Genomic DNA, 12604 nt, shown 5'->3' with positions numbered 1-12604 from the left:
CGTGGTTGTGATGCCTCGTGTGAGGAGGAGAAATGCGTACCATCACGTTTCCGACTTTGAAAAAAGGTCGGATTGTAGCCTATCGCGATTCCGGTTTATCGTATCGCGACATTGCTCCTCGCGTTGGTCGAGATCCAATGACTGTTAGCAGAATATGGAATCGGTGGGTTCAGGAGGGTAATACGGAACGCCGTGCTGTTTCCCAACAGCCTCGTATCACTAGCAGTCGAGATGACAGGCATCTTATCCGCATGGCTGTAACGGATCGTGCAGCCACGTCTCGATCCCTGAGTCAACAGATGGGGACGTTTGCAAGACAACAACCATCTGCACGAGCAGTTCGACGACGTTTGCAGCAGTATGGACTATCGGCTCGGAAACCATGGCTGCGGTTACCCTTGACGCTGCATCACAGACAGGAGGAGCGCCTGCGATTGTGTACTCAACGACGAACCTGGGTGCACGAATGGCAAATTGTCACTTTTTCGGATGAATCCAATTTCTGTTTACAGCAGTATGATGGTGGCATCCGTGTTTGGAGACATCGAGGTGAACGCACATTGGAAGCGTGTATTAGTCATCGCCATACTGGCGTATCAGCGGGCGTGATGGTATGGGGTGCCATTGGTTACACGTCTCAGTCACCTCTTGTTCGCATTGACGGCACTTTGAACAGTGGACGTTATATTTCAGATGTGTTACGACCCGCGGCTCTATCATTCATTCGATCCCTGCGAAACCCTACATTTCAGCGGCATAATGCACGACCGCATGTTGCAGGTCCTGTACGGGAGTTTCTGGATAGAGAAAATGTTCGACTGTTGCCCTGGCCAGCACATTCTCCAGATGTCTCACCAACTGAGAACGTCTGATCAATGGTGGCCGAGCAACTGGCTCGTCACAGTACGCTAGTCACTACTCTTGATGAAGTGTGGTATCGCGTTGAAGCTGCATGGGCAGCTGTACCTGTACACGCCATCCAAGCTCTGTTTGACTCAATGCCCAGGCGTGTCAAGGCCGTTATTAAGGCCAGAGGTGGTTGTTCTCGGTACTGATTTCTCAGGATCTATGCACCCAAATTGCGTGAAAATGTAATCACATGTCAGTTCTAGTATAATAAATATGTTCAATGAATACCCGTTTATCATCTGCATTTCTTCTTGGTGTAGCAATTTTAATGGCCAGTAGTGTATTAGGCCACCTCCACCTCCCTTAAAAGAGGACAGTGGTGTGGTGTGTATGTTCTCAGTCTGTTGCATGGAATCATCACGGTAAGATTGCTTGACGTGGAGACGTTGCAGATTGACAGACAGAAGCTGTCGTGTTCGGAAGTGCCCATGGATACAACAAGAATGAAGGTGCTAGAGTTGTTGGTGTTTCGATGTTGGCTACACAAAGTGAGTACAAGGAATTGTGTACCACCCATAGCCATTTGACACGGCGTGAAAGCAGTTGCCGTAAGAAGGTCCTAACCAAGAATGGCAGTCGGTTTAAAACCCGATAGGCACTGCTGCCGTCAACGAATGCTTGTTAATCAGGAAATGCCAGGCAATGCACATTTGCAGTCGAGTCGAGTACCGTGCGAAAGGCCGTTGCTCATAGCTGAACACAATGTTTTACAGAACCATTAAACACAGAATGTTGAATGTAATTTTTTGTACCCGTGTTGTATGGTCCGACTTGCCCCGATTACCCTTGTTTCAAATCGTAATCACCATCTTGTGGCTATATTGCCGAATGACGGACAGTTCCTCATGCTGTATCAACATGTCATGCACGTGTCACTAAGGATCCAATTCGCAGATTTTTCCACACTGATGAGCAGAGTGATAAACTGAACATTGTGTTCCTGGGGAAATACTCAGTATTTAGGGATATGATAGGAACGATCATTTGAAGCAAAAAGCTGCTTACGGACATATGCCTTAGTCCGAGTGGTTTCTGACGTAGAACATATTTAATGTACTCTTGATTTTTGGCTAGTAGCGCGCACGTATGTGTGCTGCCCTAATCCCTGCACTGGCCGTTTTAGTATAATTAACTGGGCACCAGGACTGTCAGAGCTTACTCCATCAGAGTTTTGTTTACGGGTTTGGCTGAAGTTTGAGGTGCACAAAAGAAAGGTGAAAACGCGAGGTGAATTGCTTGGTCGCATCATGGACGCGCAGCCCTCATTTGAGACTTGCAGAGGCATTCAGACTAAAAACAGAACTTGTTCTCGCAAGTGTGTGTACAAATGCATTGAAGTTGATCATGGGATATTCGAAATTTATTGCGAACTGCATAAAATTTATAATGTGACGTGTACGCTAATGCTTAGATACGAGGGGCGTTTGAAAAGTCCGTGCAAAAATAAAAACTACCTAGCTGTTTGGGGTAAACCTTTTTTATTTTTCGACATAGTCTCATTTTAGACTTATACACTTCATCCAACGCTGTTCTAATTCGTCGATCCCTTCCGAACAATAGGAATTGTCCAAGTCTGCAAAATAGGTATTAGTTGTTGCAGTCACCTCCTCGTTTGAATAAAATCTTTGTCCCGGCAGCCATTTCTTCAAATTGGGGAACAATTAGTAGTCCGAGGGAGCCAAGTCTGGAGTATAGGGGTGATGTGAAACGAGATGGAATCCTATTTCCATTAGTTTTGAGACCACAACTGCTGAAGTGTGTACTGGTGCATTGTCGTGATGGAAAAGGACTTTTCTGCGGTCCAATCGCCGGCATTTTTCTTGCAACTCGGTTTTCAAACGGTCCAATAACGATGAATAATATGCATCTCTTAATAGTTTTACCCTTTTCCAGATAGTCGATGAAGATTATCCCTTGCGAACCCCAAAAGACCGTCGCCATAACCTTTCCGGCCGAAGGAATGGTCTTCGCCTTTTTTGTTCAGATTCTCCCTTGGTAACCCACTGTTTAGATTGTTCTTTGGTCTCAGGGGTATAGTAATGTATCCATGTTTCATCCACAGTGACGAAACGACGCTTAACGTCCTGCGGATTCTTTCTGAACAGCTGCAAACTATCCTTGCAACACTTCAAACGATTCCGTTTTTGGTCAAGCGTGAGCAATCGCGGAACCCATCTTGCGGATAGCTTTCTCATGTCCAAATGTTTATGCAAAATATTATGTACCCGTTCATTCGAGATGCCCACAGCACTAGCAATCTCACGCACCTTAACTCTTCTCTCATCCATCAGCAGATCATGGATTTTATCAATGATTTCTGGAGTCGTAACCTCCACAGGGCGTCCAGAACGTTCAGCATCACTTGTGCCCATATGGCCACTGCGAAAATTTTGAAACGACTTATAAACTGTTCTAATCGAAGGCGCAGAGTCACCGTAATGTTTATCAAGCTTGTCTTTAGTCTCCTGAGGCGTTTTGCCTTTCATAAAGTAATGTTTATTCAACACACGAAATTCTTTTCCGTCCATTTTTTGACAATCACTCGACTTCCTTGATTCACACGAATGCCAAACACAAAGAAATAGACCAATATGGCTGAAACTTGGCGTGCGTTCTTTCCAAAGATGACACTAACTAAACATGACCGCGATACGCGACAGAAGTGCTATCTCTCGGACTTTGCACGGACTTTTCAGACGCCCCTCGTAAGCACCATTTATAGAGCGGACCGCCGCTAGACGTGCAAGAAGAGAGTTAGCGAGGTTCTGGAACGTACCGACAGGGATATAGCGTCGTGTCGACTCTACTGCCGTGACTGGCTGCGTTAAGTTTCTTGGTTGACAATCGGTGCCGCGATCAGCCCGAGCGAGATATTCCCACAGACTCTCGATTGGTTTTGAATCTGATGAGTCTGGTGGCCAAGGCAGTACGGTAAACTCATCCTGGTGCTCTCCGAGCCAGTCACGGACCAGCCGAGCATTGTGAAACGTTGCGTTGTGGTGCTTGTAGATGCAATCGTATCGAGGAAAAATAAACTGTGTGTAGGGGTGGACATGGTCCCCAAGGATAGATGCATACTTGTGTTGATCCATGGTGTCTTCCAGAATGCTGATATCACCCAGGAAATGCCACGAAAGCATTCCCCAGACCACAACGTTCCCTCCTTCGGCCTGGACTCTCTCCCAACGACTGCTGCAGGGTGTTTGCTCTTAGAAATTTCGGGCCGTACACGCCAACGTCCATCAGTCCGACGGAGCATAAGACGTGATCCATCTGAAAAGGCCACCTGTCGCCACTCAGTGGATGTCCAGTTACAGTATTGGTTTGCAAATTTCAGCCTTCGTCACCGATGAACGCCAGTCAGCACGGGTGCATGAATCAGGCACCTGTTGCGGAGGACCATATGCAGCAATGTTTGCTGAACGCTCGTTGAGGAGACGCTGTTGATAGCCCCCTGGTTCATCTGGGTGGTCAGCTGCTCAACAGTTGCATGGCTCTTCGTCCGTACACATCTCCGCAGCCGTCGTTCACATTATGCCCCGTGATGCACTACAGTTTTGGGTAGCGCCATTTTGCCATGCACGGTATACTTTTAATCATGGCGGCATTGCAAACATTTTACAGACGTAATCGTTTCAGAAATGCTTCCACTCTTGGCCGAAAGCTAGTGATCATGCCCACCTGGACGTCCTGCATTACGACGAGGACTCCACTATCTTCCGCGCCCGCCCCCACGTCATCCTGGACAACCACACATTTTACATACCTTCCAGTGCTAGTGCTGCTTGAGTGCTTGGTGCACGTTGACGTCAAGCATAGGTGGCGATCACATTAATGTGACTCGACCGTGTATTTAAAAAGCATGTTGTAATACTCAATAATTGCTGTACGTATGTAAACCTGACAATCTATTCAATAATTTTATTTTGAATCATTACTCTCCTGACTTATTCAATCTGTATGTTGAGCAAGCAGTAAAGGAAACAAAAGAAAAATTCGGAGTAGGTATTAAAATCCATGGAGAAGAAATAAAAACTTTGAGGTTCGCCGATGACATTTTAATTCTGTCAGAGACAGCAAAGGACTTGGAAGAGCAGTTGAATGGAATGGACAGTGTCTTGAAAGGAGGATATAAGATGAACATCAACAAAAGCAAAACGAGGATAATGGAATGTAGTCGAATTAAGTCGGGTGATGCTGAGGGAATTAGATTAGGAAATGAGACACTTACAGCAGTAAATGAGTTTTGCTATTTGGGGAGCAAAGTAACTGATGATGGTCGAAGTAGAGAGGATATAAAATGTAGACTGGCAATGGCAAGAAAAGCGTTTCTGAAGAAGAGAAATTTGTTAACATCGATTATTGATTTAAGTGTCAGGAAGCCGTTTCTGAAAGTATTTGTATGGAGTGTAACCATGTATGGAAGTGAAACGTGGACGGTAAATAGTTTAGACAAGAAGAGAATCGAAGCTTTCGAAATGTGGTGCTACAGAAGAATGCTGAAGATTAGATGGGTAGATCACATAACTAATGAGGAGGTATTGAATAGAATTGGGGAGGAGTTTGTGGCACAACTTGACAAGAAGAAGGGACCGGTTGGGTAGGACATGTTCTGAGACATGAAGGGATCACAAATTTAGCATTGGAGGGCAGCGTGGAGGGTAAAAATCGTAGAGGGAGACCAAGAGATGAATAAACTAAGCAGATTCAGAAGGATGTAGGTTGCAGTAAGTACTGGAAGATGAAGAAGCTTGCACAGGATAGAGTAGCATGGAGAGCTGCATAAAACCAGTCTCAGGACTGAAGACCACAACAACAACAGTCTTCTGACTGGTTTGATGCGGCCGCCACGAATTCCTATTCTTTGTTAACCTTTTCTTTTCATAGTAACACTTGCAAGACCGAGCGAGGTGGCGCAATGAATAGCACACTGGACTCGCATTTGGGAGGACGACTGTTCAATCCCGCGTCCGGCCATCCTGATTTAGGTTTTCCGTAATTTCCCTAAATCACTCCAGGCAAATGTCAGGATGGTTCCTTTGGAAGGGCACGGCCGACTTCCTTCCCCGTCCTTCCCTAATCCGATGAGACAGATGGCCTCGCTGTTTGGTCTCTTCCCCCAAACAACCCAACCACAACAGTTGCAACCCACGTCATCAATACCTGCCCTATATATTCCAATATCTGTCTTACAATACAGTGTTTGCGATTTAGAGCTCTCTGTAGTATCATGGAAGTTATTCCCTGATGTCTTAACTATTTTCCATACAATCCTTTTCTCTCTGATTTTGCGGAGAATCTCGTCATTTCTTACCTTCTCGTCCATCTAATTTTGAACAGATTTCTGTAGCACCACAACTCAAACGCTCCAAGTCGATTTTGTTCCTGTTTTCCCATAATCCATGGTTCAGTACTGTGCTGTGGTCCAAATGTACATTGTCATAAATGTCTTCGTCAAATTAAGGCCAATGATTAATATTAGCAGACTTCTATTGACCAGGAATGATATAGAAAATGAATGATAGCGTACAGAAATTCTTCAGAATGGGGCATACATCCGTATGAAGTGTTTTGCTTCATATGATCGTTCGTGCCACATCACTGAATACTGACCATTTCCCCTGGGGTACCTTGTGTAAAACACCTTGATATTCGTGTGCAACATCTATAATTTGTATTATATTGTGCTGTACAATTGTGCTGAAGTGCTGATATGTAGCGCTTTAGTAATCTTTGTGTATAGTCATTCTTGTGAGTCAAAAAACTCTTAACGCTTGCATACGACAAATAAACAAATGTTTATCTTCGTACAGAGTAGTAAAATGTCAGACGTTTTCTTCATCGGACTTTTGCTTCAGTTTCGACAGCAAGTAACTGCAGAGGAGCTGCCTGTATGTGGAAAGCACACAGTACAACGCGTTCTGTTTGCGGCCGGCCGTCGCCGCAGCTGTTGTACTTGTCTTGTGCAGGTTCTTACCTTCGTTCTTGGGGGCCGGTGGCTTTCTGGTCGCCCAGTTGGTTCGGATGCTGCGGCTTCCCAGCCACTGGCCGTTCATCGCTGCGATCGCGCTCTCCGCTTCCTGCAACACGAGAAACGTCGCATTGCTGTTATCACTGCGTCATCTGGGCCACCTTCAGTCTTACACACACGCGTGTACTTGGAATTATTCTGGCGTCGTAAGCTGCTGTGGGGAACAATGTGCTTTAGGTAGTTTACGTTCCTCATGTTACCCCTGTTTGCTAGTGAAAGGGTACAAATTACACTTTTACTGGGGAGTCTTACCTTACCTTACCTCGAAACTCACGCTTTACGTTTACCTACAGTAAGTTTCACATACAAATACGTTCATTAGGGCCGCTAGTGTCACATTTGCCGCTCTTCAGACGAATTCATTTTCAAAACCTGAAGATGGAGTGAAATACTTAATTGAAGAGATTTTTGCATTTCTTTTAAAATCATAAGCCAATGGCACCGGTTTCCGTCAGATCACCGAATTTAAACACCGTCCGCTTTGGCTAGCTTTTGGATGGGTCACCGTCTATGTCCGTCGAGTGGTGTTGGGTAGTGGGGTGCACTCAGCTCTTTTGAGGCCAATTGAGGAAAAAAAATGGCTCTGAGCAATATGGGACTTAACTGCTGAGGTCATCTGTCCCCTAGAACTTAGAACTACTTAAACCTAACTAACCTAAGGACATCACACACATCCATGCCCGAGGCAGGATTCGAACCTGCGACCGTAGCGGTCGCGCGGTTCCAGACTGTAGCGCCTAGAACCGCTCGGCCACTTCGGCCGGCCCAATTGAGGAGTTGCTTGACTGAGAAATAGCGACACCGGTCACGAAGACTGACAACGGCTGGGAGAGCGATGTGCTGACCACATACCCCTTCATATCCGCATCTGGTGACGCCTAAGGGCTGAGGATGACGCAGCGATAACGTTGAGCCTTCAAGACCTGTTCGGAGGGTGTTTGTCTTAAATTGAAAATCGACCACTGTCGATGTAAGTAATTGATTGTTACATAGAAACAAATATTGATGTCTTTACGGTGAAAATGTTTCGTTGCACTGCTGTAAAAGTGGTACTGAGAGAGAGAGTTAATTAAGAAAGGGTATTAACAGCTGCTGTGAGGAGCCGTGCAAGGGTCCTATATCGCCTCACGTCACAGATATTATCTTTTATATTTTTTTGGTGTTTATCTGCTTGTCGCTGTGTGGTGTTTCGATAGTCATGCAGCAACTGCTGCTTAAGCTATGCCCAGTGCTAAAAAATATTCTTTGCCCGCCGACAATCGTTTGTGGGCTGCTGTTATGTGAGGGCTGTGTGATCGCTGGAACAGGTAGACGCCAAACAAAAAGTCTGTACTTGCAAGGGTAGTCCACTTTGTGGTGCAGTTACGACTGTGCAGAAAACATCAGCTAGTGTGTTAGTTGGTTGATTTGGGGGTGAGAACCAAACAACGAGTTCAGTGGTCCCTTCGGATAAGGGAAGGACGGGGAAGGAAATCGGCTGTGCCCTTTCAAAGGAACCATCCTGGCATTTGCCTGAAGCTATTCAGGGAAATCGCAGAAAACCTAAATCAGGATGGCTGTAGTGTGATATTTGTGAGGAAGACTGTTAGATGCAGAGAAGAACAACTAATGCACCGAAGTGGGTACATGTTAATGTAGCAATGATCACAATATCTGCTGTACCTATACCGCTAACACCCTGTAGGTTACATTTGTATAGATGTGTGGGTGTGTTCCAGTGTATCTGAGCATGTGTACACAGTTGAAATGTGCAGTGTGTCTTTTTGGCTGACGACGAATCTGTGAGGCTGTTAAAGTGTTTTTTCTCCCTTTTTTGTTATTTCATACCCCTCGCTCATATGGGAGAGCTGGTGGGTTGTCAGCAGTACAATGTTCCACTCTTCAGCCAAGTGAATTAAAAAAATTACAATGAGAATTAGAAACAAAATTAGTGGCTATGTTTCTATTTTAAATTAAAAATCAAAGACAACAAAAACTAGCAAAATATATACATTTTAAAAACACGACAAAGAAAAAAGTAAAGCACTGCAATTTCACTTAAAATCTGAAGGACATGCAGCGTGTGAGAAGTATTGCCGAAGGAGAGAAAATGTTTCATAGGGTTGAGAGGTGTGGGGGAAAAGATAGGGGTCTGTTAGGTGAGAAACCTACGGAGGTGGCAGGTAGGAGTTGAGGTAGATAGTGGGAAATAGTGTCGGTGGGAAATACAGAGGGTGAGGATTAGTGTGTTGTGTGGGTAGGGTAGTGGTGACAAGAGGAAAGGGAGTTGGATGAAGAGGGAAAAGGAGAGAGAAGTCCTGATGTAGAACAGGACAGGAAGACTTAAAGTTGGTAGGAGAGATAAATATCGGGGCGAATCTCATTGTCTGGAAGAGGGAATTGGTTAAAGTTAATGTTGGGACAGGATGTGGAGTGTGTGTAGGTCTAGGACGGTTGTATCTGATTGTGAAGGTGTGGCAGCATTCCTGGATTGGTAATCAAAGGGAGACAATGGGGATATTGAAATCTGCACTACTGGCCATTAAAATTGTTACACCGCGAAGATAACGCGCTACAGACGCGAAATTTAACCGACAGGAAGAAGATGCTGTGATATGCAAATGATTAGCTTTTCAGAGCATTCACACAAGGTTGGTGCCGGTGGCGACACCTACAACGTGCTGACATGAGGAACGTTTCCAACCGATTTCCCATACAAAAACAGCAGTTGACCGGCGTTGCCTGGTGAAACGTTGTTGCGATGCCTCATGTAAGGAGGAGAAATGCGTACCATCACGTTTCCGACTTTGATAAAGGTCGGATTGTTGCCTATCGCGGTTGCGGTCTATCGTATCGCGACATTGCTCCTCGCGTTGGTCGAGATGCAATGACTGTTAGCAGAATATGGAATCGGAGGGTTCAGGAGGGAAATACGGAACACCGTGCTGGATCCCAACGGGCTCGTATCACTAGCAGGCAAGATGACAGGCATCTTACCCGCATGGCTGTAACGGATCGTGCAGACACGTCTCGATCCCTGAGTCAACAGATGGGGACGTTTGCAAGACAACAACCATCTGCACGAACAGTTCGACGACGTTTGCAGCAGCATGGACTATCAGCTCGGAGACCATGGCTGCGGTTACCCTTGACGCTGCATCACAGACAGGAGCGCCTGCGATGGTGTACTCAACGACGAACCTGGGTGCATGAATGGCAAATTGTCACTTTTTCGGATAAATCCAATTTCTGTTTACAGCAGTGTGATGGTCGCATCGGTGTTTGGAGACATCGCGGTGAACGCACATTGGAAGCGTGTATTAGTCATCGCCATACTGGCGTATCAGCCGGCGTGATGGTATGGGGTGCCATTGGTTACACGTCTCGGTCACATCTTGTTCGCATTGACGGCACTTTGAACAGTGGACGTTACATTTCAGATGTGTTACGACCCACGGCTCTACCCTTCATTCGATCCCTGCGAAACCCTACATTTCAGCGGCATAATGCACGACCGCATGTTGCAGGTCCTGTACGGGAGTTTCTGGATAGAGAAAATGTTCGACTGCTGCCCAGGCCAGCACATTCTCCAGATCTCTCACCATCTGCAAACGTCTGGTCAATGGTGGCCGAGCAACTGGCTCGTCACAATACGGCAGTCACTACTCTTGATGAACTGTGGTATCGTGATGAAGCTGCATAGGCAGCTGCAGCTGTACCTGTACACGCCATCCAAGCTCTGTTTGACTCCATGCCCAGGCGTATCAAGGCCGTTATTACGGTCAGAGGTGGTTGTTCTGGGTACTGATTTCTCAGGATCTACGCACCCAACTTTCGTGAAAATGTAATCACATATCAGATATAGTATAATATATTTGTCCAATGAGTACCCATCTGCATTTCTTCTTGGTCTAGCAATTTTAATGGCCAGTAGTGTAGTTTGTATATGAGAGATATGGAGGTGTTCAGTATGGCTGAGGAGAGGTAGGAATTTGATGAGATGGTAGTGTATCCATGTGGAGGTAGGTAAACGAATGCGGATAACTAGACGAAGTTCAAAAATGGTTCAAATGGCTCTGAGAACTATGCGACTTAACTTCTGAGGTCAGCAGTCACCTAGAACTTAGAACTAATTAAACCTAACCAACCTAAGGACATCACACACATCCATGCCCGAGGCAGGAATCGAACGTGCGACCGTAGCAGTCGCACGGCTCCAGACTGTAGCGCCCAGAACCTCTCGGCCACTCCGGCCGGCCTAGACGAATTGCATGGCGTTCAAGGATTTGGAGGGACTTAGTGATTTTGGTGGAGATACATGCAACATTTACACAATAGGGGATGGGTAGGATGAGGGTTTTATAGGTGTGGAAACTAGTGCAGTGATATAATCCCTAAGTTTTAGTCTGTTGCTTTATAAGTGTTTCAAGCAAATCCCATATGGGAAGGAATTTCAACCCGTGAGTAGAATAGACCAGCTGACTGTGTACAGGAGCTGTCCGTCGACTGTTGTCCCAATTTCTGACTTGACCACAAACTCAACTCCTCCGCTCGCCGCAAGCAGTGTGAGTACGTGTGTTCCCTGCCGGCCGCTCATTCAAATTCCACGTCAGACGTCCTGTGACGCAGCGGTCTGCGGTCACAGGGCCATCTGCGGGGGACAGTGCGAGCGAGGCCAAGCGAAGCCGTTGCTCACCGCCGACGGGGTCCGGCCAAGTCCCGGCAGAGTTGGAGCGCGGCGTAATGGTCGCGCGCGCTTGCCTGCGCAGTCCACACGCAGGTGGCTGCGGGCCGGCCGCAGCGGGGCAAAGTGGCGGCCAAGACCGGCCGAGGTGTGCCTGGCAATTACGTAGATGGCGTCGGGTCGCGGCAGACTTTGATTAATGGGCGGGCCCCGGGCTCCTGGCCGGCCGCGCGCGTAGGTGGCGGAGTTCCGGCCGGCTGGCAGATGTTGCGCCCAAACTTTGGATTGAGACGGCGCTGGCGCCAGCGCCGGCGTCTAATGGCGCGCCCTAATCATGGCGTCCCCCGCGCCGCACAGCGCAGCGCCAGCTAACTGAGTTATTGTTATTACCATAGCCCGGCTGCCTGGTCACTCCGCCCCGGCCCGCTTCGCGCTCCTAATGGAAGTCGCGGCCAAGATTGCGCCGGTAAACTCTGATTATGCGCCGGCGTACTCCCATCAGGCCAACGCGCCAAACCCGCGAACGCCGAGCCGCCTGCGCTAAACCGACTTCTTGGTACTCGGCACTCTCTCAAGCCTTGTTTGCAATATCAAGGCTCCACAATCCCGTATGCGGTCTACCGTGAACGGCGGACATTTTTAACCCTTAACTACTCCAGTGAAATGCTCGTACACTAATACTCTAGTGGGGTCTCGGAGTACCCCAATAAGAAAAACGAAACTGTAATTTAAGGAAATTTTATTTTGAATTGCACTTTTATCACTGAATATTATAAACATTTTTACATATTTGAGATATGATTACAAACAATTTTGGCACACTGAAAATCTGTGGTTGGGGCAAACATGTTTTGAGCATTTTTTGCAAAATATTTTCGTTTTCTTGTCCACATTTCTTGCGCACATGTAGCACCTTGCTTTCCTCATGGGTTCTGGCTCTGAAGATGTTGAGGTAAGAGGAGTACCAGCAAATTTAACAACAACGTCTCTCAGTTCACGAG

At 46.7% G+C, this 12604-nt stretch overlaps 1 protein-coding gene across 3 annotated transcripts in view; it reads right to left on the bottom strand.

Annotated features, from left to right (window-relative positions):
• LOC126481188 (cytotoxic granule associated RNA binding protein TIA1) overlaps positions 1–12604 on the bottom strand; it is a 984901-nt gene that overhangs the window by 399743 nt on the left and 572554 nt on the right. For all 3 annotated transcript variants that reach the window (XM_050104779.1, XM_050104776.1, XM_050104777.1), the window contains exon 3: positions 6887–6989. In XM_050104779.1, coding sequence (XP_049960736.1) covers positions 6887–6965 — 79 coding nt within the window. In that variant the 5' untranslated portion in view covers positions 6966–6989. The remainder of the gene's footprint in view (positions 1–6886; positions 6990–12604) is intronic.

Source organism: Schistocerca serialis, chromosome 5, assembly GCF_023864345.2.
Source record: "Schistocerca serialis cubense isolate TAMUIC-IGC-003099 chromosome 5, iqSchSeri2.2, whole genome shotgun sequence".
Taxonomy (NCBI): Eukaryota; Metazoa; Arthropoda; class Insecta; order Orthoptera; family Acrididae; genus Schistocerca; species Schistocerca serialis.
The sequence above is the reverse complement of the archived record's forward strand: the minus strand, read 5'-3'. Positions and strand labels throughout refer to the sequence as shown.